General features: G+C 32.9%; 2 protein-coding genes across 2 annotated transcripts in view; one reads left to right on the forward strand and one right to left on the reverse strand.

Moving 5' to 3' along the window:
• The first annotated feature begins 11,333 nt into the window (after nt 1-11,333).
• On the forward strand, nt 11,334-13,462 carry LOC112789902 (uncharacterized). The gene has a single exon (XM_025832054.3). It carries the CDS (start codon nt 11,484-11,486, stop codon nt 13,371-13,373), a length of 1,890 nt encoding a protein of 629 aa, XP_025687839.1. The 5' UTR covers nt 11,334-11,483; the 3' UTR covers nt 13,374-13,462.
• Nucleotides 13,463-16,505: 3,043 nt separating this feature from the next.
• The window catches only part of LOC112789905 (chromo domain-containing protein LHP1), a 32,669-nt gene continuing 24,459 nt past the window's right edge, over nt 16,506-24,715 (reverse strand). Inside the window, exons 2-7 of the mRNA XM_025832061.2 lie at nt 19,680-20,034; nt 19,572-19,597; nt 19,408-19,494; nt 18,568-19,299; nt 16,946-17,006; nt 16,506-16,841 (exon numbers count right to left, since the gene is read on the reverse strand). Of these exons, the coding sequence (XP_025687846.1) occupies nt 16,800-16,841; nt 16,946-17,006; nt 18,568-19,299; nt 19,408-19,494; nt 19,572-19,597; nt 19,680-19,883 (1,152 nt within the window). The 5' untranslated portion in view covers nt 19,884-20,034 and the 3' untranslated portion in view covers nt 16,506-16,799. The remainder of the gene's footprint in view (nt 16,842-16,945; nt 17,007-18,567; nt 19,300-19,407; nt 19,495-19,571; nt 19,598-19,679; nt 20,035-24,715) is intronic.

The following is a 24,715-nucleotide window of genomic DNA, read 5'->3' on the forward strand; positions in this document are numbered from 1 at the left end:
ATGCATATTATAAATTAATGAATTAAATTAACTGATATAATGAATTATAATTAATTAATTAATTAGTATAAATTATAATAATTATATAACTGTTAGGCAAAAAATTATTATCACTTAGTGTTAGACAAAATATTATTTTTATAAGAAAATTATAAAAATAAATAATTAGTTATTTGGTAATGTTCCTATATATAATATTTATATCTATTTTAAATTAAATTAGATCATTTGATAGTTGGTTATTTATTTAAATTTTGAAATTAACATCAAGCAAAAAGTGCGGAAACAGTTACAAGAAATTCAAATTTCCTGCAAGTGATGTACAAAGAGTAACTGCCCGTGGAGATTAGGCTAGTCTATAAATAGAGCTTTAGGAACACGTTGTAATCAGTTCAGTTCTTTTTGGAAAACACTTAGAAACCCAAAACGCTCTCAGCCCCTTGGCATCACAGAGTAAAATTGGGAATCTTAAGTAATTCCTCTGAACTCAAACACTTGTACTTTGCTTTTTCTCAGTTTTTATTAATAAAATTTCTCTACTCTTATGTTTTCTTCTCTTTTACGTTCATGTTTCTTCTTTCATCTTCTTTTTAATTTCCTGTTTGTTTCAATTTCTGCAATTTACTTTGCTACCGGCACCTTGCATTTACATGTTTATTTGTTACTTTTATTCCTTTTAAATTTATTTGACGTTACAGTTGCGACATTGAGATACCCATAAAAGGAGTCGTTTCCGCTTCTTAAATTAAGATTGTGAAACAAAATTAAAAAATTATTGATTTATTTGTTATTAAAATGGAACAAAAATTTGAGTAAAACAAATTGGCACGCTTGGTGGGATATTGTCAATAGATTGTAGTTTGTCAAAAGAAAAATCAAGAGTTTTGAATTTGTATGTGGTTGTGCAGTGGTAAGTTCGTGCGTCCAGAGCCAAGGAAATCAGCGTTAGTTGACATGTCAAATACTTCTGCAGCATCTTCTTCTACTTCTAGTGTTAAGATTAGAGGAAATAAATCCGAGAATTCTCCTGTGATTTTAAACGCAGAGCCTACCTTGATGTCAGTGAGGCATGATGGCGTTGGCCATGCCGATACAGGGTTAAATGCAACTCACATAAATACCGTGGAGTGGCCGCCATATGGCTTGCCACCGGGGTATGTCCCCTCCATGATGACACAAGGATTGCCTGTGCCTCTCTACTCAACTTTTCAAAATCCTTTTTACCAAAATTCATATGGTATGTCAAATGTACCTATTTCTGGGGCGTCAGGTTCACACGCATCACAACAAAATTTTTCACATTCTATTAATACAGGAAATAACAGTGCATCTAATTCTACTACATCCACGGTCACTAGGGCAGAAAATTCCAGACCTGTATTTTCTGACATGTCGAGAGCAAGGCTTGTTAACCAACCTAGTCAAACTGTGGGATCTTTAGCAAATATTAGGCAACAGATGGATGAAAGCCACCATGATCTAGTAAACATGTTAACTCATCAAATGGTGACAGTTTTAAATCCTCTTTTAGAAAACACAAATACTAGAATTGAACAATTAAATAGGCAAGTCAATAGGATTGCTATTGTGATAAATTTAGAAGAAAATGATAACCAGGGTTTAAGATTTGATAATGTCAATCAAAACGATGGAGTAATTTCTAATTATGATGTCCATATGCCTAGACATGGTCAAAATGCTGATGATATGTTAGAAAGACTTAAGCAAAACAACTTAGGGGGCATTATAATCTAGCAAGAAATATTGAACAAGTTTTAAACCGTTTGGGATTTAATGTTGGTTGCTTAAATAGGCCATATTTTGTGTCTGTTTTTCCTGAATGTGTCCAACAAGCAGAGCTCCCAAGGGGTTAGCAAATTCCAAAATCTCTTACAAAATTTTCTGGAGAAGAAAATGAGTCTACAGTAGAGCATATTGCTCGATATACTGTTGAAATTGGGGAAGCAGCTTCTAATGAATTTCTCAAGATGAGATACTTTCCTTCTTCTTTAATAAAAAATGTATTTACATGGTTCTCCAACTTGAGACCAAATTCTATTCATTCTTGGGCGCAGTTAGAAAGAAATTTTCATGATCAATTTTTCCGAGGTAAATTGAAAGTTAGTCTTACAGATTTATTCTCTGTCAAACGTGCAGAAGGAGAATCCATTGACACTTATTTGGCACGGTTTAGAAACATGAGGAATAAATGTTTTACTCCAATTCCAAAATCTGAAGTTGTCAAAATGGCTACTAATGGGTTAGAATTTGGAGTTAGAAAGAAATTTGTCAATCAACATACTTTAGATCTTTTCCAGTTAGTTGAAAAAGTAAGACAAATAGAACAAATTAAAAAAGAAAAAGAAAATTTTAAAAAAAGGTTCTAAAAAAGTTGCATATGTTGATTGTTTTTCCGATAGTAGTGATTCATATGAAAAAAGAGGCTTATATTGCTGAATTGCGTGGGGGTCCTCCTTATGTATGCAAATCTTTGAAGCCTGTTAAAGGAAAAGAAAAAGTTTCTTCTTATTCTAAAGTTGAAAATAATACTTATTCTTTTGATATTTCTAAGGCAGATCAAATATTTGAGGTTTTATTGAAAGATAAGCAGCTTATTTTACCTGAAGGAAAAAAATGCCTACAGCTGATGAAATGAAGAATAAGAAATTTTGTAAGTTTCATCAGGTATTTTCGCATACCACTAACAATTGCGTCCGTTTTAAGGATTTGATATAAAAGGCAATTGAGGAGGGAAGATTGAAGTTTGAGGATAAAACTACTATGAAGGTGGACACTGAACCATTTGCTGCTAACTCAAATTATGTCGAGCCATTCAATTTGTCAGTCAACATGGTAGAAGTTGATGCCACAATGGTTAGTGCTAAAGATGAAAATAAAGACCTGAGAGTCTTTGAGCAAGATAAGAAGCCAGTTTATCCTCGTCCTAGTGAGGATCTGTTAGATTTTTTATTGAGAATTAAAGAATCTGACAGCACCATCGCCATGTGCCCAAAGTGCAATGCTGTTTTTGACAAGGAAGCTGCAAAAGAGTTTGAAAAGTACAAAGTTGAAGAGAAAGAAAAGGCTGAGTTGAGAAAGAAGATTGTTGAAAAAGAAAATGAAACTAACGAGCTAAAGTGGAAGATAGCCGAGGAAAAACAAAAGTTGAGCGGTCAAACTCCTTTGAACAAGTGCGTCAACAACACTGGAGTACAACCCGTCAACCAGAAAATGAAGACTGTGGTCATGATTGATGGAAGACCTGATAAATTTTCTCAAAAGACAAGAGTTCCTCCTACCAAAATTTCAAACAATAAATGGGTCCAGAATGTGAGAAATGTGCAGAATCAACCTACTGCTTTTGCAAGAGGAAAAAATAAATGGGTGAAGCCTAGACCTTTCAAGCCCAGGTACTATGAGTCTCAGTTATGGAACATGAATCATGCGCAAAACGGAGATAGTATATATATTCCAAAAAATGTGCCTATTCCCTCAAAGCCAATTTATTCTTGTTATAATCCTAACATGCAGCAGGTTCCTAATTATTCTCCTTGGCCAAATTGTCAAAATATTTCAAAATATTCTCCTTTTACAACTTTTGAGCAGAAGGAGAATATACCTGAGTATGTTCCTTTGGATCCATACAAGGGACACGGAGTAGATTTTCCTCCTTTGCCAACCATGGCCAAGTCTGCAGAAACAGACAATTCTTCTAATCACCCTAAATGCAATAAAAATGTCAAGAAGAATCTTGCTGGGAAGAGGGTAATGGTTGAAAACAAGGGAGAAAAGGATGAAGATTTAATTACTGATAATTTTGACACTGATTTTGATGACAGCTTAGAAGCAATATTTGGTGTTAAGCAACCTATAGTTGTGGTGTCAATACTGCCTGAGGAGTATAGTCAAGTCCAGGAAGTAGAGTCATTAGAAGATGATTGTTATGATGTCTTTCCTGGAAGTGAATGCTTATTGCTAGATGACAATATGTGTGGTGGAAGATTATTTGAGAAGCCTACTGAAAATGATAAGGAACACTTGCGTCCACTGCATATCAAGGCTCGTGTTGACAGAAGGATAGTCAATAAGATTTTGGTTGATGGGGGAGCTGCTGTTAATCTCATGCCTGAAAGAATGATGGGAAGGCTTGGAAAGACTGAAAAAGATCTGATTAAAAGTAGCATTGGGATGACAGATTTTAACGGAAAGACTTCTTCTGTTAGAGGTATGGTTCTGCTGTCAGTTGAGGTTGGTTCTGTCAATAGGTCAACTTTATTTGTTGTGGTTCCTTCAAAGGCTGGTTTTAACTTGCTTTTGGGACGTGATTGGATTCATGGAATGGGTGCTATTCCATCCACTTTACATCAAAAATTGATTTTCTGGAATAAAAATGGAGGAGTGGAAGAAGTTCTTGCTGACAATAGTACCTGTTACTACGATGAGATGCATGTGGAGTTCAGGATGTATAATCCTGGAGTCAAGTCGCTGACAGTTGACACCAATGCATTTAATCCTAAAAATATTGAGATGTGCAAAATAGATATGAATGGTTTTATTTTGGTCCCTAAGGCCGGGGCGGATACGGCCTCAGAAGAAATTTAGATGAGCTTGACGAGCCAACTGGCTCGGCTGTCAGCCTATATGGCAGACAGAGAAGGGTACATTGACAGTGTACCTTATGATTATATATATGATGATGGTCAATAATACTGACACTGTAAAAAAGGTTGAAGTGCAGGATCCTTTGGAGGAAGTAGATATTGGTAACGGTGATTATCCTAGACCAACATATGTGAGCAAGATGCTGCCTGATGATTTCAAAAAAGAAATGGTGGAGATTTTGAAGGAATATTGCGACTGTTTTGCATGGGATTATGCAGAGATGCCAGGCTTGAGTCGTGAATTGGTAGAACATCAATTGCCATTGAAAGCCAATGTTAAACCTGTCAAGCAGCCACCAAGGAGATTTGCTCCTGAAGTCGTGCAGAAAATCAAAGAAGAGATTAAAAGACTTCTTAAGGCTAAGTTTATAAGAATAGCAAGGTATGTCAACTGGATTTCTAATATTGTCCCTGTCATGAAAAAGAATGAAAAATTAAGGGTTTGCATTGATTTTAGAGATTTAAATTCTGCAACACCAAAAGATGAATATCCAATGTCTATAGCTGATATGTTGATAGATTCTACTGCTGGTCATGAAATGTTAAGTTTTATGGATGGATATTCAGGTTATAATCAAATATACATAGCTGAAGAAGATGTGTCAAAAACAGCATTTAAGTGTCCAGGTGCTTTAGGAACTTTTGAATGGGTTGTGATGCCATTTGGGTTAAAAAATGCTGGTGCAACTTATCAAAGAGCGATGAATAAATTTTTTTATGACTTTATTGAAAATTTTATGGAAATTTATGTTGATGATGCGGTTGTCAAATCAAATGCTAAAAAAGAGCATCTAGAAAATTTAAAGAAAGCATTTGGAAGAATGAGAAAGCATAAATTAAAAATAAATCTCTTAAAATGTGCCTTTCTTGTGAGTGCAGAAAATTTTCTTGGTTTCTTAGTGCAGAAAAAAGGGATTGAAATTGACAAAAATAAGGCAAAGGCTATCTTAGAGGCTCCTCCTCCAACTAACAAAAATCAACTACAAGCATTTTTAGGGAAGGTCAATTACCTCAGAAGGTTCATTTCCAATCTGTCAGGAAAAAACCAAGGTTTTTGCGCCTCTGATCAAGTTGAAAAAAGAGGAAGAGTTCCAATGAAAAACAGAGCATCAAGAAGCTTTTGACAACATCAAGCAGTATTTGACTAATCCTCCTATTATGACACCTCCAAGGCACGAAGCACCTCTAAAACTTTACGTGTCAGCTTCTGAAGTAACAATTGGTGGAATGCTGGCTCAAGAAGATGAGAATGACAACGGGAGAGTGATTTATTATCTAAATCGTGTGCTAAATGATGTTGAGAGCCGTTATTCTCCAATTGAGAAACTTTGTTTAGCTTTATATTTTTCCTGTTTAAAACTTAAGTACTATCTAATTCCTAGGAATGTTTATGCCCAAAATTGGGGTTATCCGCGAAGAATTACGAATTTCTAACTTTGATGTTCTTAAATATATGTTGTCTTCTCCAATATTGCATGGTAGACTAGGAAAATGGATGTTGGCCTTAACGGAATTTTCTTTACATTTTGTTCCTGCAAGAGCGGTTAAGGATCAGGTTCTAGCCGATTTCCTGGTTGATCACCCTTGTATTGACATTGATGTGAATTTACTAAGTTTCGTTGGTTTGGTGCCTTGGAAATTATATTTTGACGGTTCATGCCATAAGGGTGGTGTTGGTATAGGAATTTTAATTATTTCTCCAAGTGGTGAGCCAAGTAAATTCCTCTTTGAATTGAATTATTCATGTTCCAATAATGAGGCAGAGTATGAAGCATTAATAATGGGACTGGAATTATTATTAAAAAGAGGAGTTAAAAATGTGGAAATTTTTAAAAATTTACAGCTTGTAGTCCGTCAAGTATCACTTGAATATAGGTATGTTAGTGAAAATTTAAGAAAGTATTTCAATGTGGCTACAAAGTTGTTGAGTAAATTTGATAGTGTCATTGTAAGGCATGTTCCAAAAGGGAGTTAAATCAAGAAGCAAATGAATTAGCTCAAATTGTTTCAAGATATAAGATCAAGCCCTCAACACTAGAAAAATTGGTAAGGATAAATGACATATTTATGCCTTTGAGAGAAAGAGAAGTGTTGTCATTAGAAAAACTAGACCTAGAAGATTGGAGAGTACCAATTGTAGAATATTTAAAAAATCCAAGTCTTAGTGTCGATAGAAAACTTAAATATAGGGCTCAAAGTTATGTTCTAATAAGTAATGTCTTGTTTAAGAAATCTGTTGATGGAAACCTCTTGACATGTTTGGGAGAAAAAGAAGCGTACTTGGCTCTTGCTGAAGTGCATGAGGGAATTTGTGGTGCCCATTAATCAGAAAAAAATGAAATGGGTGATAAATAGGAGAAGATTGTATTGGCCAACTATTCAAAGAGATTATATAAACTATGCCAGGTTCTGTGAAGAATGCCAAAAACATGGAAGCCTTCAACATATTCCAACGTCAGAACTGCATGTTATAATTAAGCCATGGCCATTTAGAGGTTGGGCTCTAGATCTTATCGGACAGATTCACCCACCTTCTTCTAAAGGTCATAAGTTCATTTTGGTTGGTGTTGATTATTTCTCTAAATGGGTAGAGGCTATCCCTCTAAGGGAGGTGACTTATAATGAAATAATAGATTTTATTGAGGAGCATATTGTGCACAGGTTTGGAATTCCTCAGTCTAGTACCACTGATCAAGGAACCATGTTTATTGGGAAAAAGGTCATGGAATATGCCAAATCTAGGGATATAAAAATGCTTTCTTCTACACCATATTATGCCCAAGCCAATGGACAAGTGGAGGCAGCGAATAAAATTCTGATTGCATTAATTAAAAAATACATTGGAATGTAGCCAAAAAATTGGCACCAAACTCTCAGTCAAGTTCTTTGGGCTTACCGAAATTCTCCAAGAGGATCTACTAGAACCACCCCGTATAAGTTAGTTTACGGTCATGATGCAGTGTTGCCAATTGATATTAATCTGCAAAGTATAAGGGTGGCTAGACAAGATGAGGTACCAGTAGTAGATTATTGGAATTCTTTGCATAATGAGCTTAATGAACTAGATGACGAAAGGTTAAGAGCTTTAGAGCGGGTGATTCGACAAAAAGAGATTATGTCAAAATCATACAACCACCGTATTAAAGCAAAGACATTTGCAGTTGGAGATTTAGTGTGGAAAACAATCTTGCCTATAGAAAAAAAGTCAAAAACTTATGGTAAGTGGTCTCCAACTTGGGAAGGACCTTATCTAGTTGACAAGGTTTACTCTGAAAATGCCTATAAAATTATTGAAATCGGATCAGGAAGAAGAATTCCTTCAATAAATGAAAAATATTTAAAAGTATATAGGCCAGGTATACATGAGATAAACATTCCACATGTTTAAGGACACGAAAATATCCAGTTGAAGTGTCAAAGGAAAAAGTAAAGAGCTAATTAATATTTGTAATTCAATTTGTAAAAGCTAACATGTTCTTGTGATTTCTTTGAATTACAAGTTTTACCGACACTGTAAAGCATTAAGATTATGAGACAAATATGTGTCCAAAGCATCAAGTTTTAAATCTTGAACAAAAATAATCTCTCATTGACATTTGGGTATGTACTTCATAAATACAAGAGCCTAATTGACTTAGAAATTCTGTTGAGTCTATTAGCGCTTAGAGTCAAAACTATTGGAATGTTAGTGTGGAGATTTTTTTTAAGATTAAAAATTTTATCAAATTTAATTGACACCTAAAGTTTAACATATGAAAGAAACGATTTCACGAAGTTAAAATTCTGTTACTTCTGAAGTTAGAAAAATTGTGTCAATTAAACAATGAAAGTGTGTGTCAAAAAACTCTTAATTGAAATACTGAAGGTCAAAGCAAAGGTCAATTGATACACATTTAATGTGCCGAAATTAGAACATATATCATTTGACACACTTAAAAATTTCATACAAAAGAATAGACCCCGTCGACAGTTAAATTATTAATGTAAAAATTTTATAGACTTAGAAATTCTGTTAAGTCTATTACTAGTAGGCATTTAATCTGTCAAACGGATGTGTCTAAAATGTCAATTGACTTTCAATATCAAAAATAAGAAAAATGTCAATAAATAACTAAGTTTTTTCACTTTCAATCATTGCATATCTTCAAGTGAGAAATCTTGGGGGGCATCTTGTTAGGCAAAAAATTATTATCACTTAGTGTTAGACAAAATATTATTTTTATAAGAAACTTATAAAAATAAATAATTAGTTATTTGGTAATGTTCCTATATACAATATTTATATCTATTTTAAATTAAATTAGATCATTTGATAGTTGGTTATTTATTTAAATTTTGAAATTAACATCAAGCAAGAAGTGCGGGAACAGTTACAAGAAATTCAAATTTCCTGCAAGTGGTGTACAAAGAGTAACTGCCCGTTGAGATTAGGCTAGTCTATAAATAGAGCTTTAGGAACACGTTGTAATCAGTTCAGTTCTTCTTGGAAAACACTTAGAAACCCAAAATGCTCTCAGCCCCTTGGCATCACAGAGTAAAATTGGAAATCTTAAGTAATTCCTCTAAACTCAAACACTTGTACTTTGCTTTTTCTCAGTTTTTATTAATAAAATTTTTCTACTCTTATGTTTTCTTCTCTTTTACATTTATGTTTCTTCTTTCATCTTCTTTTTAATTTCCTATTTTTTCAATTTCTGCAATTTACTTTGCCACCGGCACCTTGCATTTACATGTTTATTTGTTACTTTTATTCCTTTTAAATTTATTTGACGTTACAGTTGCGACATTGAGATACCCATAAAAGGAGTCGTTTCCGCTCCTTAAATTAAGATTGTGAAACAAAACTCAAAAATTGTTGATTTATTTGTTGTTAACGATGAAACAAAAATTTGAGTAAAACAATAACATTTAAAAAGAAAATAAAATGAATAAGAAGAAAACAAAAAGAAATAAAAGATATATAAAATTACAATAAAATAAATTGAGTGTGAGAATTTTCTTTTATAAATTTTATATCACATCCGTTTCAATAATAATAATAAATAAAAATACGTCAACTTGATATCTAAGAAAAAATTATGAGATACAATCATAATATAGTTCTAAAATAAAAGTTTAAATTAGACCATAATATCATTGCACAACATAAATTAAAAGTAATTTAACACTATAATATACCAGACAAACAGGTAAATGACTTAAATTTAAATATGAAACTTTTTTTTATTTATGTATACATGATAATACTATGGTCTATAAATTCTTGGTGGATAACATATCATATATAGCTTCGAATGATGAGCACCAAAATTGGAGAGTGTGGTGGTTTGTGTCCACGATAGTTGCATTCTTACAACGACGCCTCGTAAGAAGAAAAAGAATTGTTGTAAAAGCTATCCAATCAAAGAGTAATTGGTAAACAAATGATATTTTCTTCTAGTATATATGGTTTTTTATAGTGAAAAACTAAAAATGGAAGGAATAAAATTTTGTATTTTTATATTAGGAATAGAATTTGATATTTATCATAATAAAATTATTATTATTATTATTATTATTATTATTATTATTATTATTATTATTATTATTATTATTATTATTATTATTATTATTATAAATGGGTTACCATAAGTTAACAACTTGCTACTAATAAAATTATTGGATAATGAATAAGAATTAGAATGGTATCAATATAATTAAAATGATTTAAAATATTTCTAATTGATAATTAATTTAATAATACATTAAATATTAATTTTATATAATTATAATAACGATATTTTCCTAAATTAGTATAATTATGCATTATTCATTAAAATGATTAAAAATATTTCTGAATGATAATTGATAAGTAGTTTAATAATGCATTAAATATTATTTTTATATAATTATAATAAAGATATTTTTCTAAATTAGTATAATTATGCATTATTCATATATTTTGTTATCATATTTATTATTTATTAAATAATTTGATATTTACTCTAATCAAATCAAATAATTAATCAATTCATATAAATTATAATAAATGGTGAGATTTAAATGTCTAATTAAATTAATTAATTAATATATTAATTAATTATAATTAATTTACTTTAACGAATTAAATGACAAATCAAGAAACACCTCAAGAGCATGTCACGTCAGTTTTATCATTAAGTATAAAAAATTTGATTTTTATATAATAGAATAGAATAAAATAAATAAATAATAAAAATATTTTCTTAAATTAGTATAATTATATATTATTTATTAAATATTAATTATATTATTATAATATAATTATAATTTAAATATATTTCTAAAATAAATTTATTTAAAAAAATATAAATTAATTATTAATAACCGATATTATTTTTATATAATTATTATATTATATTATTATTATTATCAATGTAATTAAAATAATTAAAAATATTTTTAATTGATAATTAATAAATAATTTATTAATATATTATATATTAATTTTACATAATTATAATAAAAATAATTTTTAAAATTAATATAATTATATAACATTACTTAAATATTTATTATAGTATAATTATAATAAAGATATTTTTATAAAATAAACTTAAAATAAACTACGTACCTAAAACGAGATAGGTATATTATTAACTCATTTACTCGAATTTAAATATTTATTAAAAAAAATCCGTCTCCGCCCTCTAATTTTTCCTAAAAAGTTGCACTGATGAACCTGTTCGCTCAAAACAACCATCCTGCCATTTTCTCTCGGTTTCCCAAGTTTCGCATCGACGTTGGCCTCTCGCCTGTCTTCATCGCCATTTCATTTCAACCCACACACCAGCAACAAGCCCGATGGTCACTCTCATAGGCCCACCTGAAATCTACAATCCTAAACCACAATCCTTCCTAACCCCCACCTCCACCGCCACCACCACAACCCCAATCGCACCCTCTGATCCCTTCATTGACGTAATGGTTTCAAAATTCAACACCATAACCACCATCCAACCACAACCACCAATGGGATTCACCGAAAACAACTCCGCAACCTTCTTGTCATCCGGCAACCCATGCCTCGACTTCTTCTTCCACGTCGTCCCCGACACTCCCCCGGACTCCGTCAGTGAGAGGCTCCACGTGGCATGGGCCCACAACCCCCTCACCACACTCAAACTAATCTGTAACCTCCGAGGCGTCCGTGGCACCGGCAAGTCCGATCGCGATGGCTTCTACACTGCTGCCACGTGGCTATTCTCTAACCACCCTAAGACACTCGCAGCCAACGTCCCCTCCCTCGCCGATTTTGGATATTTCAAAGACCTCCCTGAGATACTCTACAGGCTTCTAGAAGGTTCCGATGTCCGCAGTGATCAGAAGCAGCGGTGGCTTAGCGTTAAACGATCCAGCAAGAGGAACAGGCTAAAGAGGAGGCCATTCAAAGCAAAGCCCTTACAGAAGGTTTCGGACCCTGTGGCGGAGAAAGAGAAGGCCCATGCTTTGAGGGAAGAGAGGAAACTCGCCATGGCCAAGAAACTCCTCGATCGTTACAACAGCGATGAGAATTTTCGGCTCCTCCACGATAGCGTCTCGGATCACTTCGCCGATTGTTTGGAAAATGATCTCCAGAATCTGAATTCCGGTGCGTTGACCAAGATCAGTCTTGCAGCAAAGTGGTGCCCTTCGGTTGATTCTTCTTTTGACCGATCAACGTTGTTGTGCGAGACTATTGCCACGAGGATCTTCCCTCGCAACGGTAACCCTGAATATGAAGGAATCGAGGAGGCGCATTATGTTTACAGGGTCCGCGATCGGTTGAGGAAAGACGTTCTTGTCCCTCTGAGGAAGGTTCTAGAACTTCCCGAGGTTTTCATGGGTGCGAACCGTTGGGATTCAATCCCGTACAACAGAGTCGCCTCCGTGGCCATGAAGTTATATAAGGAGAAGTTCTTAAAGCATGACAAAGAAAGGTTTGAGAAGTACCTCGAGGACGTGAAGTCAGGGAAGACTACCATTGCAGCCGGCGCTTTACTTCCTCACGAGATTATTAGGTCTTTGGGGGACGGAGATGGCGGTGAGGTGGCAGAGCTACAGTGGAGCAGAATGGTGAGTGACATGCTCAGTAAAGGTAAGATGAAGAACTGTTTGGCTGTGTGTGATGTTTCTGGGAGCATGGATGGGGTCCCCATGGAGGTTTCTGTGGCATTGGGACTATTGGTGTCTGAATTGAATGAGGAACCATGGAAGGGAAAGGTTATCACATTCAGCGAGGAACCTAAGCTTCATTTGATTGAAGGCGAAGATCTTCGTTCCAAGGCTGAGTTTATTAGGGAGATGGAGTGGGGAGGGAACACAGATTTTCAGGCTGTATTTGATCGCATTTTAGAGGTGGCTGTGAATGGAAAATTGAAAGCAGATCAGATGATTAAGAGGGTATTTGTGTTCAGTGACATGGAGTTCGATCAAGCATCCGCAAACCCTTGGGAGACTGACTACCAAGCAATTATTAGAAAATATAGTGAGAAAGGTTATGGCTCTGCCGTTCCTCAGATTGTTTTCTGGAATCTAAGGGATTCGAGGGCCACTCCGGTGCCATCCACCCAGCAAGGAGTGGCGCTCGTGAGCGGGTTCTCTAAGAATCTGTTGAGCTTGTTCATGGACAATGATGGCGAAATAAGTCCTGAAGCTGCCATGGAAACTGCAATTGCTGGCCCGGAGTATCAGAAACTTGTTGTGCTAGATTAATTTCGTACCTTAAATAGAGTTTTCTTGATAATTGCAGATGAGCAGTTGAATTAAATAAAATGAATTATCCTTAACTACCTTTCCTTGTAGATGCTTGGTGTGTGTTTTCGATTGTGTTTATTGATTTTGCTATTGCTGTAGGTCATAATCTCGATAATATTTTTCATTCAGTTAATACTGATGGATTCAAATATCGTACTAATCCTAGTGTCCAAAGATTACTTCGATTATATCAGCCTTGAACCTTATCTGGAGGTTATTACTTGAATGCAAATCACTTGCAGATTATTGTTATTTGAGATACTTCAACATCTGATGCATTGATATATGTTGTCTGTTATGTTGGGAGCTAGCAAGCAGAAGAGTAGCATTGGTAAGAAGTCCAATATCTAATTTTGAACTTTTGATCTTATATTTTAATTAATATAGAAGCAGCTATTATTTGCTTTTCCTAATCTGAACTTGTTCATATGGCACAGCTTTTGTTTCTACATTCTACATTTAGTGCTTTTATGTTACTTGTGTCTTTACAAGCAATCACACTATGTGTTCTGATTTGTTTCAGATGTTTGACAAATATGTGAGAATGCCAAGATTTTAGTTTCACTAGTTTGGCATCTGTTTCTTCTAGCTTCTGTTGTATGAATTTACCCTTTTTGGCCCAATTTTTAATACTCTTCTCTTAAATAACAGTGTTATATTTGATTTTTCTTGTCATGGAAAATAAAATATTAGCAGAATTTTGCTTGAACCATGGTTTCTGCTCTGAGTGCTCTCTTTGTGAATGACTGACTGAGGATGTTAAATTGTTATGTGTTTCTTTTTTTTTTTTCACAAAGTTTCTGGACCTTCAGATAACGTGGTGTGTGGTATACCCTTTGCTAAGTACACACAATATATGAGACGAAACCGTTGTTAACATAACATTCATTGGGGGAATCATCCACTGATATATGTTTTTAACTTGGGAGAAGCTTTGAAGAGCTGAGTTAACACAGTAAATGTCTTGGTATTTGTGGATGTACATACCTTGATTTGTTACCCTTTCCCTTCTTATAGTAACTTAGACGTTACTCCCTTAAATTCGTAGCCATTTTCCCAACTTAATTTTCTGACTTCGTAACGCCTTCATTAACTATTGCTTTTATTACCTTGGATACATTACCTGTTTGATTTATTATTTTCCGTTATTGCAGTGTAACGATTTCTGAAGCTCTTTTTCTAGAACATTTGGCCTTGTCCATAACACAAACGCAAAGTACTATTTTGTTCTTTGGAACTAGCTAGACGCTAGTTGCTATTATTCCAATAAAATACATGTCTTTTATTTTTTGCTTTGATCACATTGAAAGAATGGTCTACATGATTATATTATTAAGAATGACTCTTCAATTCATGATTAGATAAACACATCACTTTTCTTTGCCTTTTATATTAGTTATTCACTATGATGCATGGACACCTTGTGGGACACACGAATACACAAATATAAAACTTTTACGAATTTGAAATTCTTACAAGTCACAGAGACACCGTATATATAAAATATAAATTTTTTTAAGATAAATTATGATGATATTTTAGTATTTTATTAATATTAAATATAAATTAATTTTTTATTATTTTTAATATTTTTAATTATATAAAATATTTAAAAAATTTTTAATAATTAATAATATATACTCTTTCTAAACTCATTTCAAGAATAGATATTAAGAATAAAACTAGACATGTGAACACGTGACGTGATAGTACATATGTGTGTCCAAAACCGGAAAAGAACAAGATTGGACATGTGAACACGTGATGTGATGGTACTTAGGTGTGTCCAAAACCGAAAAATAATGTTTTAATTTTTTAAAACACAGTTGGACATAGAAAACATGCGTGTCGGACGAGTGTTGATGAGTGTCGTATCAGAAATATGTCCGACACGCAAACACGACAAATTAACAAAGTGTCCATGCTTCAAAGACATACTGGGCAGAAATGAATGCAATTCTTAGAGATGTTATTCAAATGTTGGAGGAAGCTCCAGATGTGGAAGTCACATGGGCACCATGGGGAGGCAACTCTTTGGCTCATCAACGGGCAGAAATGACATCAGATAATAGACTTGGGAGACAATTACCTATGATGAGCATAATCAGACAAGAAACGAAAATAGCTAATTTATATTAGAATAGAGGGAGAGAGAGTTTCAGGTTACATGATAGAGTAACAACCCAAGTCTAGTGGAGAGAGGAACCAGAACCACTAATCACACAAGCACCAATGTGACAACTCTGGAACAACAAAATCATGGAAATCAAACAAGGCAAGAGCATCGGTGGCAACCAAGGGATTTGAAATGAAAGAAATATTGGAACAGATAAACGACAGTTAATGTCACTAGGAAATGAGGTAGAAGAACCACATAGGGAAGCAATAAACAGATACAATATAATCAATGAGGCCTCAGCAGAAATCAGAATTGAGGATTAGAGTTTTTGAAGAGTGGCGGTGAGTATAAGGCGCACTGAGCTAATGGAAATAATAATCAGGTTCTTGCGCAGAGACAAAAAAATAAAAAATATGGAGAATAAATTAGTGCAATGGCTAGAGAGGAGTGGCACGAAACAGAGGCATTAGGAAAGCCGTTAGGTAGGAAAAGCGACGAGTAACTCCTTCCACCATGAAGAACTGAAGCAGAAGATTGCTGAGGAAGATGAGGAAGGAGATCTTGGCGTTCTGAGCTCAAAGATGACCATGGTCATCGTCTCTGATACTGGCGGCAAAAACATGAGCAAAGGCGTCAGGGAATCACTGGGGTTGAAGTTCCAAGAAAAACTCCTTTTCATCATGAAAACAGGGGGTAAGACTGAGGAGGCGGGAGACTGTCGTTCAAAGGGGGGAGGGGGCGAGATGCACAAGGAACTGGGTCGGGTACTGTGTAGTGGATAGGGTTGGGTTTCTGCTACCAGCCTTGACCCCAAAAAAAAAAACTTCCTATACTTCTCTCATTTGTATGATCAGTATTGGGTAGACAGACCTAATTCCTTTTCATAACAATTTCTAAGAATGAACCCGATTACCACGAAAGTTGAAGTTTCACATTAAGAACAGGAAAAAAGGGTGATCAACTTTCACAAATTTCAGTCCATCCACACACCAAATTAAATTTAAATTGCAAAAAACCCAATATGTGCAAAGCGGTTATAAGTTATAACAGGGTGTAGGAACAGGTTTCTAAAGAGAAAACTACGATTTCCTAGTCATGCTCATGTTAACACACTTGTCATACAAGCACGTTAGCAATTGGTCTAACTGTTGTTATACAGTAACCGGCCTTTAACTAGCTAGTGCCTCTATAAATACATTCTTTCTATACCACTGAACAGCAAAGACTGGAATATCTAACTGCACAAGTCCCTTAAACATGTTCAATCATGGAATGTACCGGAGATGCTGCTCATAGTAATTGATCAGCTGAAACATCATTAGCAAAAAGTGTTAGAGCCACAGACCATAAACATTTTGAGAAGCTTCAAAGGACATAATCAAACATTGATACGGTTGGGGTAGCAGATTACCAGGAGGGGATTGTGTTCCTTTAGATATTTGTTATCCACCAAAACTTCTGCTCCGTCGCACCTGTGAAGTTCATAAAGGAACCATTATGCAAAGAAGCAAGCTTTATGATTATTAAAAACAACTGACTTCACTCCAGTATTCATAAAAGGAGTGGAAAGGATACCAAATTTAACAACAAAATTACTTGTGGAAATTAGACATCATATAATCACGTAATATGAGCCAAATGAAAGTAAGTTTCAATCATAATAAATATAAATGTCAAGTTGCAATTATACAAAATAAATAGCAAGCTACATTTATACGAGTTCATTCTACATTTGTCCATTACAAATCTACAATATGAAACAGAAATAAATTACATTGCAAATATTACCAACAAAAGTTTGATCAATATTTCTTTCTACAACAAACAATAAATGTATGGTTTAATTTGATCAAGTGACATTTTTTCACTATATTAAAGGAAAACACAAACTCCTCCATTCATCATCAAACATTCTTCTCTCCATTCCTCCCCCACCATAACACGAAATTCATAACTAGTGTGGTTGAAGAGAATGTTCGGGAACAAGTTGCAAAATGAAGATTAAGCTAGTGGGAGGCTATTTTCCTTGAAGGAATTGATATTTTGGGACCATAAACAGTTACTTTTGATAGATAGAAGCTCATGAAATCCCAATCTCAGCATGAGGGTTCAAAACAAAAGTACTTCACATTACAATCATACAACACACGTAACTAGGCGGCTATAGAATTAATTAATATGTAATCACTAATTAATTATAAATAGGTTGACAACAAGCGGTGATGGTGGTGGACTAGTGGCAATGGAGCAAAGAGAAGAGTGTTGGATGGTCTGAATGTGTAATACTGTGATCTGGTAGGGACAAAAAAGGTGGAGGTATTCTTGGTATTTCATGTCAATAATAGATAGCTTAGAGAGGATTAGTATAAGTTGGACTAGAGGGGTGAGTGTAATTTACCGCCTTTTTTTTGTGCTTTTTCAAATAGCCATGGTCACAAGTGATTGGAACAAGCTAAACTTCAGAACTTTGATAATTCAAATTTTTAGTCATGAGTTCATCATTCAATGCTCATAATGGTGAGCTGCAATATGCATCAAATGTAAATAACAAATTTTGTGCATGAGTATATGACTAAAGTTCAGTACGTTAATTGATAGAGTGGGGCCTAATAACAGGTTTGGGGTATTTTACAAGAGAAGAGATAAGTAGCTCTACTCTATTAGCTGATAGTTAGCAATTCTAGATTGGTTTAACCGGCTGTTGGTTAGTTAGCTCTACTTCTGACCACCTATTAATAGGTGTATTGTAGTTAGTTTTGGTTTTATGCTTTTCTGTTTTGTCAATTCTGTTAGAGCTGGAGAGAAACTCTCTCTCTCAGTTGGTAGTGCCAACTGTCTAAGAACCTTCTAGAGAGTGCGATTTGCAATCCCTTTTCAGCAATAAAGTCCTAACGTTCTGCTAGCTCCTGGTTCTATCACAATTCTACTAATTCTACTTGCTTGCATGAACATACTCATGAAAACTACTATAATTATCAGCTTCTATATCAAGGTGTAGCTACAAAATATGGGACAGTTAGTTGAGTGACTAACCTCACAGCAATAAAGGTCACCAAGATATCCTGTGTGTTGCCAGACAATGAAGCTGAATAGCCTATTGGCTTTATAATCTTGACAATATTCCCTACATTGCAATTCCTACCATGACTATTATTCCCAACATCACGAGGCATTCCTGCCCGGCCTGTTCCAAACGCACTGAATGACTTCTGAGTATCAACAGCCTCAGATGGACACTTGAATCGCTTCACAGATCCTGATTTCCTCCTTTTTGCGCCTCTGCAGCGGTCACTTTGAGGTGGGTCCATGGAATTCACCTTCAAATCACCAGCTGGATGACCATTTCCTGCGGAGGCATTTACTAGTTGAACATGAGGTGCAAGATTATCTGCATCAACCCCATTGTTTGTTGTTGCTCGAAGTTCACTGAGCTTTGGATCGTAGTCATTTTCCTGACTCCTCAGAATAATTTGGCCGGAAGCAACCGCAAACCCATTTTGATTGGGTGGTTGCGCCCTGCTGCCATCAGTGTTAGTTTCCGATTCGTCAGCAAAGACAACCGTCTGAGGATTGGCTGGAAGATCGGGAGGAAGAGGGCCTGCAACTGCAAGAGGTTCAGGTTCCGGTTCCAAATGGTGGTCAGTTGCGGGAGTAGGGAAGCGTCTAAGGGTGTAAGAAGTGGCGGAGCGGTGGTGCCTCTTCTTGGGATGTGTGTGGTGATCAACGTGCTTGCGTTTGCGCCTCCGCTGTTTTCCAGATCTCAGGCTAGATTAAGAAAACACAGAAAATTAGGGAAAAGAACACTGCATAATGATGCATGGCTTGGAATTGAATAAAATTCCTAAATGGTTACGCGAATTTCGTAGTTTGTACCAGTCCTCAAAAGCATCGATGACCTCCGGAACTGACTGGAGATTGTCAAGAGGCTCCCATGTGTTGGCAGTCTCGGGCCATCCCCGCCTGTCAATGTCATCACCCATCAATCAAATGTACAACAACACAAATAATCAAACAAGGGCTCATCAAGGGAAACTGACCATTTGATAAGGTACTGGAGTTCACCCTGTGTGGTTTTAATAGCAATAGCATTAGCATTTGATTATAAGATGAAATAAATAGACAGAGACAGATGAAAAAAGGTGCACCTTGCGCATCCTCTTACGGCGAATGGCCTCAATTTCGTAGAAGCCGTCATCAAGGTTGGGAGAGTTAGAGTGAGGGACAGTCACAAGGGTTTGGTGATCCCCTCCCATTCTCATTCCCATTCCCGTCTCCGTCTTGTTTTGTAGAGCGAGCTGAATCTGCTCATCATTTGCAGCAGCATCGCTCTTCTTCCTCCCTCCCTTCATTTCAATCCCCACCTTGTTCTTGTTTCTCTCTCGCGCAATGCAGCAAACAACGCCTAAACCCCCAACCTCTTCAGTTCCCCGCTCTTTAATAGGACTGACCGACTGATACTCTGAATTCTTTTCTCTTCTAACTTCTAGCACATTTTTTAAGCTAAACAAAATATAAAAAAATATTAAACGATGAAAAATTATATTTTATAAACAAAATTTAAAAATACAGAATTTTTTACATTTATTTGAGACTTTGAGTAATTATTATTTATTTTATTTTATTTTATTTTATTTAGGGTTTAGTTGTTATCCATATCAACTAAATAAAAATAGAAAAAATAGAAACAACAGAGTTAAATGTTAAATTAAAAAATAAAAATTTTATATTTATTTCTTTATATATAAAAGTTAATTAGTAGTAGTCTTTATATTTGACAAATGAATGCCATATATGATCTACACTTAACATTATAAAGTTGTATATTTTTTTAGTATATATAAAAGTCTAATCTTTTTATATATAAAAATTTATATATATAAAAGCTATCTTTTTAAGTAAAAAAAATATAAAAATCTCTTTATATATAAAAGTTAACTAGTGGTAGTCTCTATACTTCACAAATAAATGTGATCTATGATCGACATTTGGCATTATAAAATTATACATTTTTTAGTATATATAAAAATCTAATCTCTTTATATATAAAAATTTGTATATAGAAAAGCTATCTTTTTAAGTTAAAAAATATTAAAAAAATATTAAATAATAAAAAATATATTTTAAAAGAAAAATTTAAAAATTAAAAATACATTTTTTTCTTTGATCTACAAACCACATTTATAACTTGTTTTTCTTTGCTTTCACTATTTTCTTTATCAAACTTTTAAGTAAATGTTTTTTTTTATAGAAATCTTTACATTTGTTTAAGACTTTGAATAATTATTATTCATTAAATTTTTTTCTTCTAGGATTTAGTTGTTATCTATATCAAATAATTGAAATAGAAAAAGTGAGAGTAAGAGAATTAAGTGTTGAATGGAAGAATAAAATCTTATTATTTATTAATATATAATAGGTTTATTGGGTTGACGAGTATTATAGTTAAACACTTAACAAGTGCTAGGTTTATTTAGTTGAGAAGTGTCATAGCCAAATACTTGACAAGTGTTGAATTAAAGAATAAAAATCTTATATCTATCTCTTTATATCTCTTTATATATAAAAGCTAACTAGTGGTAGTTTCTATGCTTGACAAGTGAATGTTGTCTATGATCGACACTTGCCATCATAAAATTGTACATTTTTTTAGTATATATAGAAGTCTAATCTCTTTATATATAAAAGACTGAATATATAAAACCCATCTCTTTATATATAAAAGTTAACTAGTAGTAGTCTCTATACTTTACAAGTAGATGTTGTTTATGATCGACACTTGACATCATAAAGTTGTATATTTTTTTAGTATATATAGAAGTCTAATCTCTTTATACATAAAAGTCTGTATATATAAAAGCTATCTTTTTAAGTAAAAAAATATAAAAAAATATTAAATGATGAAAAATCATATTTTATAAAAAAAATTTAAAAATAAAAAATACATTTTCCTCTTTAATCCACAAACGATATCGATAACTCGTTCTCTCTTTGTTTTCACTATTTTTTCATCAAACTTTCAATTAAATATTTATTTTTTATATTTTTCTATTTTTTTGATAAAATTTTTTACATTTATTTGAGACTTTGGATAATTATTATTCATTTAATTTTATTTTTTTCTAAGGCTTAATTGTTATCCATATGACCATATCAAATAATTGAAAATAGAAAAAGTGAGAGTAAATGTAAGGTCCCACGTCGATTGGAGAGGGGAACGAAGTATGTGTGAATACTTCTCCCTAGTATGACGCGTTTTGACGAGTGAGTATGGGGGCTTCGACTATCATCCCTATCGTCAAAGACAAAACAGTGAGGTATTGTGTGTCAAAGTGGACAATATCGTGCTAGCAGGTGGTCTGAACTGTTACAGATGGTATCAGAGGCGGAGTCCGGATCGATGTGCTAGCGAGGGCCTCGCTCGGCTCCCTTAGGGAGGTAGTTTGTAAAGTCCCACATCGGTCGGGGAGGGGAACGAAGCATGCCTTATAAGGGTGTGGATACCTCCTCTCCCTAACATGACGCGTTTTGACGAATGAGTGTGGGGGGTTTCGGCTATCATCTCTATCGTCAAAGGAAAAACCGTGAGACCTTGTGTGACAAAGCGGATAATATCGTGCGGTTTATTTGGTTGACAAGTGTCATAGTTAAATACTTGACAAGTGTTAGATTTATTTAGTTAACAAGTGTCATAGCTAGATACTTAATAAGTGTTGAATCAAAGAATAAAAATCTTATATCTATCTCTTTATATATAAAAGCTAACTAGTGGTAGTCTCTATGCTTGACAAGTGAATGCTGCCTATGATGGACACTTGCCATCATAAAGTTGTACATTTTTTTAGTATATATAGAAGTCTAATCTCTTTATATATAAAAGTCTGTATATATAAAAGTTATTTCTTTATATATAAAAGCTAACTAGTGGTAATCTCCATGCTTGACAAGTGGATGCTGTCTATGATCGACACTTGGCATCATAAAGTTATACATTTTTTTTAGTATATATAAAAGTTTAATATCTTTATATATAAAAGTCTGTATATATAAAAGCTATCTTTTTAAGTAAAAAAATATAAAAAAATATTAAATGATGAAAAATTATATTTTATAAAAAAAATTTTAAAAATTAAAAATTTATTTTTCTCTTTGATCCACAAACGACATCGATAACTCGTTCTCCCTTTGTTTTCAATATTTTTTCATCAAATTTTTAATTAAATATTTATTTTTTTATATTTTTATAGTTTTTTGATAAAAATCTTTACATTTGTTTGAGACATTGGATAATTATTATTTATTCAACTTTATTTTTTTAGGGTTAGTTGTTATCCATATCAAATAATTGAAAATAAAAAAAATAGGAGTAAGAGGATTAAGTGTTGAATGGCAGAATAAAAATTTTATTATCTATTAATATATAATAGGTTTATTTGGTTGACAAGTATCATAGTTAAATATTTGACAAATGTTAGATTTATTTAGTTAACAAGTGTCATAGCTAGATACTTAATAAATGTTGAATCAAAGAATAAAAATCTTATATCTATCTCTTTATATATAAAAGCTAACTAGTGGTAGTCTCTATGCTTGACAAGTGAATGCTGTCTATGATGGACACTTGCCATCATAAAGTTCTACATTTTTTTAGTATATATAGAAGTCTAATCTCTTTATATATAAATGTCTGTATATATAAAAGTTATTTCTTAAAAATATAAAAGCTAACTAGTAGTAGTCTCCATGCTTGACAAGTGGATGATGTCTATGATCGACACTTGGCATCATAAAGTTGTACATTTTTTTAGTATATATATAAAAGCTTGTATATATAAAAAAAATCATCTTTTTAAGTAAAAAAATATAAAAAAATATTAAATGATGGAAAATCATATTTTATAAAAATAATTTTTAAAATTAAAAATTCATTTTCCTCTTTGATCCACAAACGACCTCGATAACTCGTTTTTCCTTTACTTTCACTATTTTTTTCATCAAATTTTTAATTAAATATTTATTTTTTATATTTTTATATTTTTTTGTTAAAAATCTTTTTATTTGTTTGAGACGTTGGTAATTATTATTCATTTAATTTTATTTTTTTAGGACTTAGTTGTTATCCATCAAATAATTGAAAAGAAAAAAAGTGGGAGTAAGAGGATTAAGTGTTGCATGGAAGAATAAAAATTTTATTATCTATTAATATATAATAGGTTTATTTGGTTGACAAGTGTCATAGTTAAATACTTGACAAGTGTTATAGTTAGATACTTAATAAGTGTTGAATCAAAAAATAAAAATCTTATATCTATCTCTTTATATATAAAAGCTAACTAGTGGTAGTTTCTAAGCTTTACAAGTGAATGCTGTCTATGATCGAAACTTGCCATCATAAAGTTGTATATTTTTTTAGTATATATAGAAATTTAATCTCTTTATATATAAAAGTATGTATATATAAAAGTTATTTCTTTATATATAAAAGCTAACTAGTGATAGTCTCCATGCTTGACAAGTAGATACTGTCTATGATCGATACTTGGCATCATAAAGTTGTACATTTGTTTAGTATATATAGAAATTTAATATCTTTATATATAAAAGTCTTTTTAAGTAAAAAAAAAAATAAAAAAATATTAAATGACGAAAAATTATATTTTATAAAAATAATTTTAAAAATAAAAAATTCTTTTTTCTCTTTGATCCACAAACGACATCGATAACTCGTTCCCTCTTTGCTTTCAATATTTTTCATCAAAATTTTAATTAAATATTTATTTTTTTTATATTTTTATCCTTTTTTGATAAAAATATTTACATTTGTTTGAGATGTTGGGTAATTATTATTCATTCAATTTTATTTTTTTCTAGGGCTTAGTTGTTATCCATATCAAATAATTGAAAATAAAAAAGTAGGAGTAAGAGGATTAGGTGTTGAATGGAAGAATAAAAATTTTATTATCTATTAATATATAATAGGTTTATTTAGTTGACAAGTGTCATAATTAAATACTTGACAAGTATTAGGTTTATTTAGTTGACAAATGTCATAACTAGATACTTTATAAGTGTTGAATCAAAGAATAAAAATCTTATATCTATCTCTTTATATATAAAAGCTAACTACTGGTAATTTCTATGCTTGACAAGTAAATGCTGTCTATAATGGACACTTGCTATTATA

This window comes from Arachis hypogaea, chromosome 3 (genome assembly GCF_003086295.3).
Source record: "Arachis hypogaea cultivar Tifrunner chromosome 3, arahy.Tifrunner.gnm2.J5K5, whole genome shotgun sequence".
NCBI classification, from domain to species: Eukaryota; Viridiplantae; Streptophyta; class Magnoliopsida; order Fabales; family Fabaceae; genus Arachis; species Arachis hypogaea.

Excerpts from the sequence above, each read along its gene's own strand:
- LOC112789902 (XM_025832054.3), top strand. The coding sequence starts at position 11,484 with ATGGTCACTCTCATAGGCCCACCTGAAATCTACAATCCTAAACCACAA.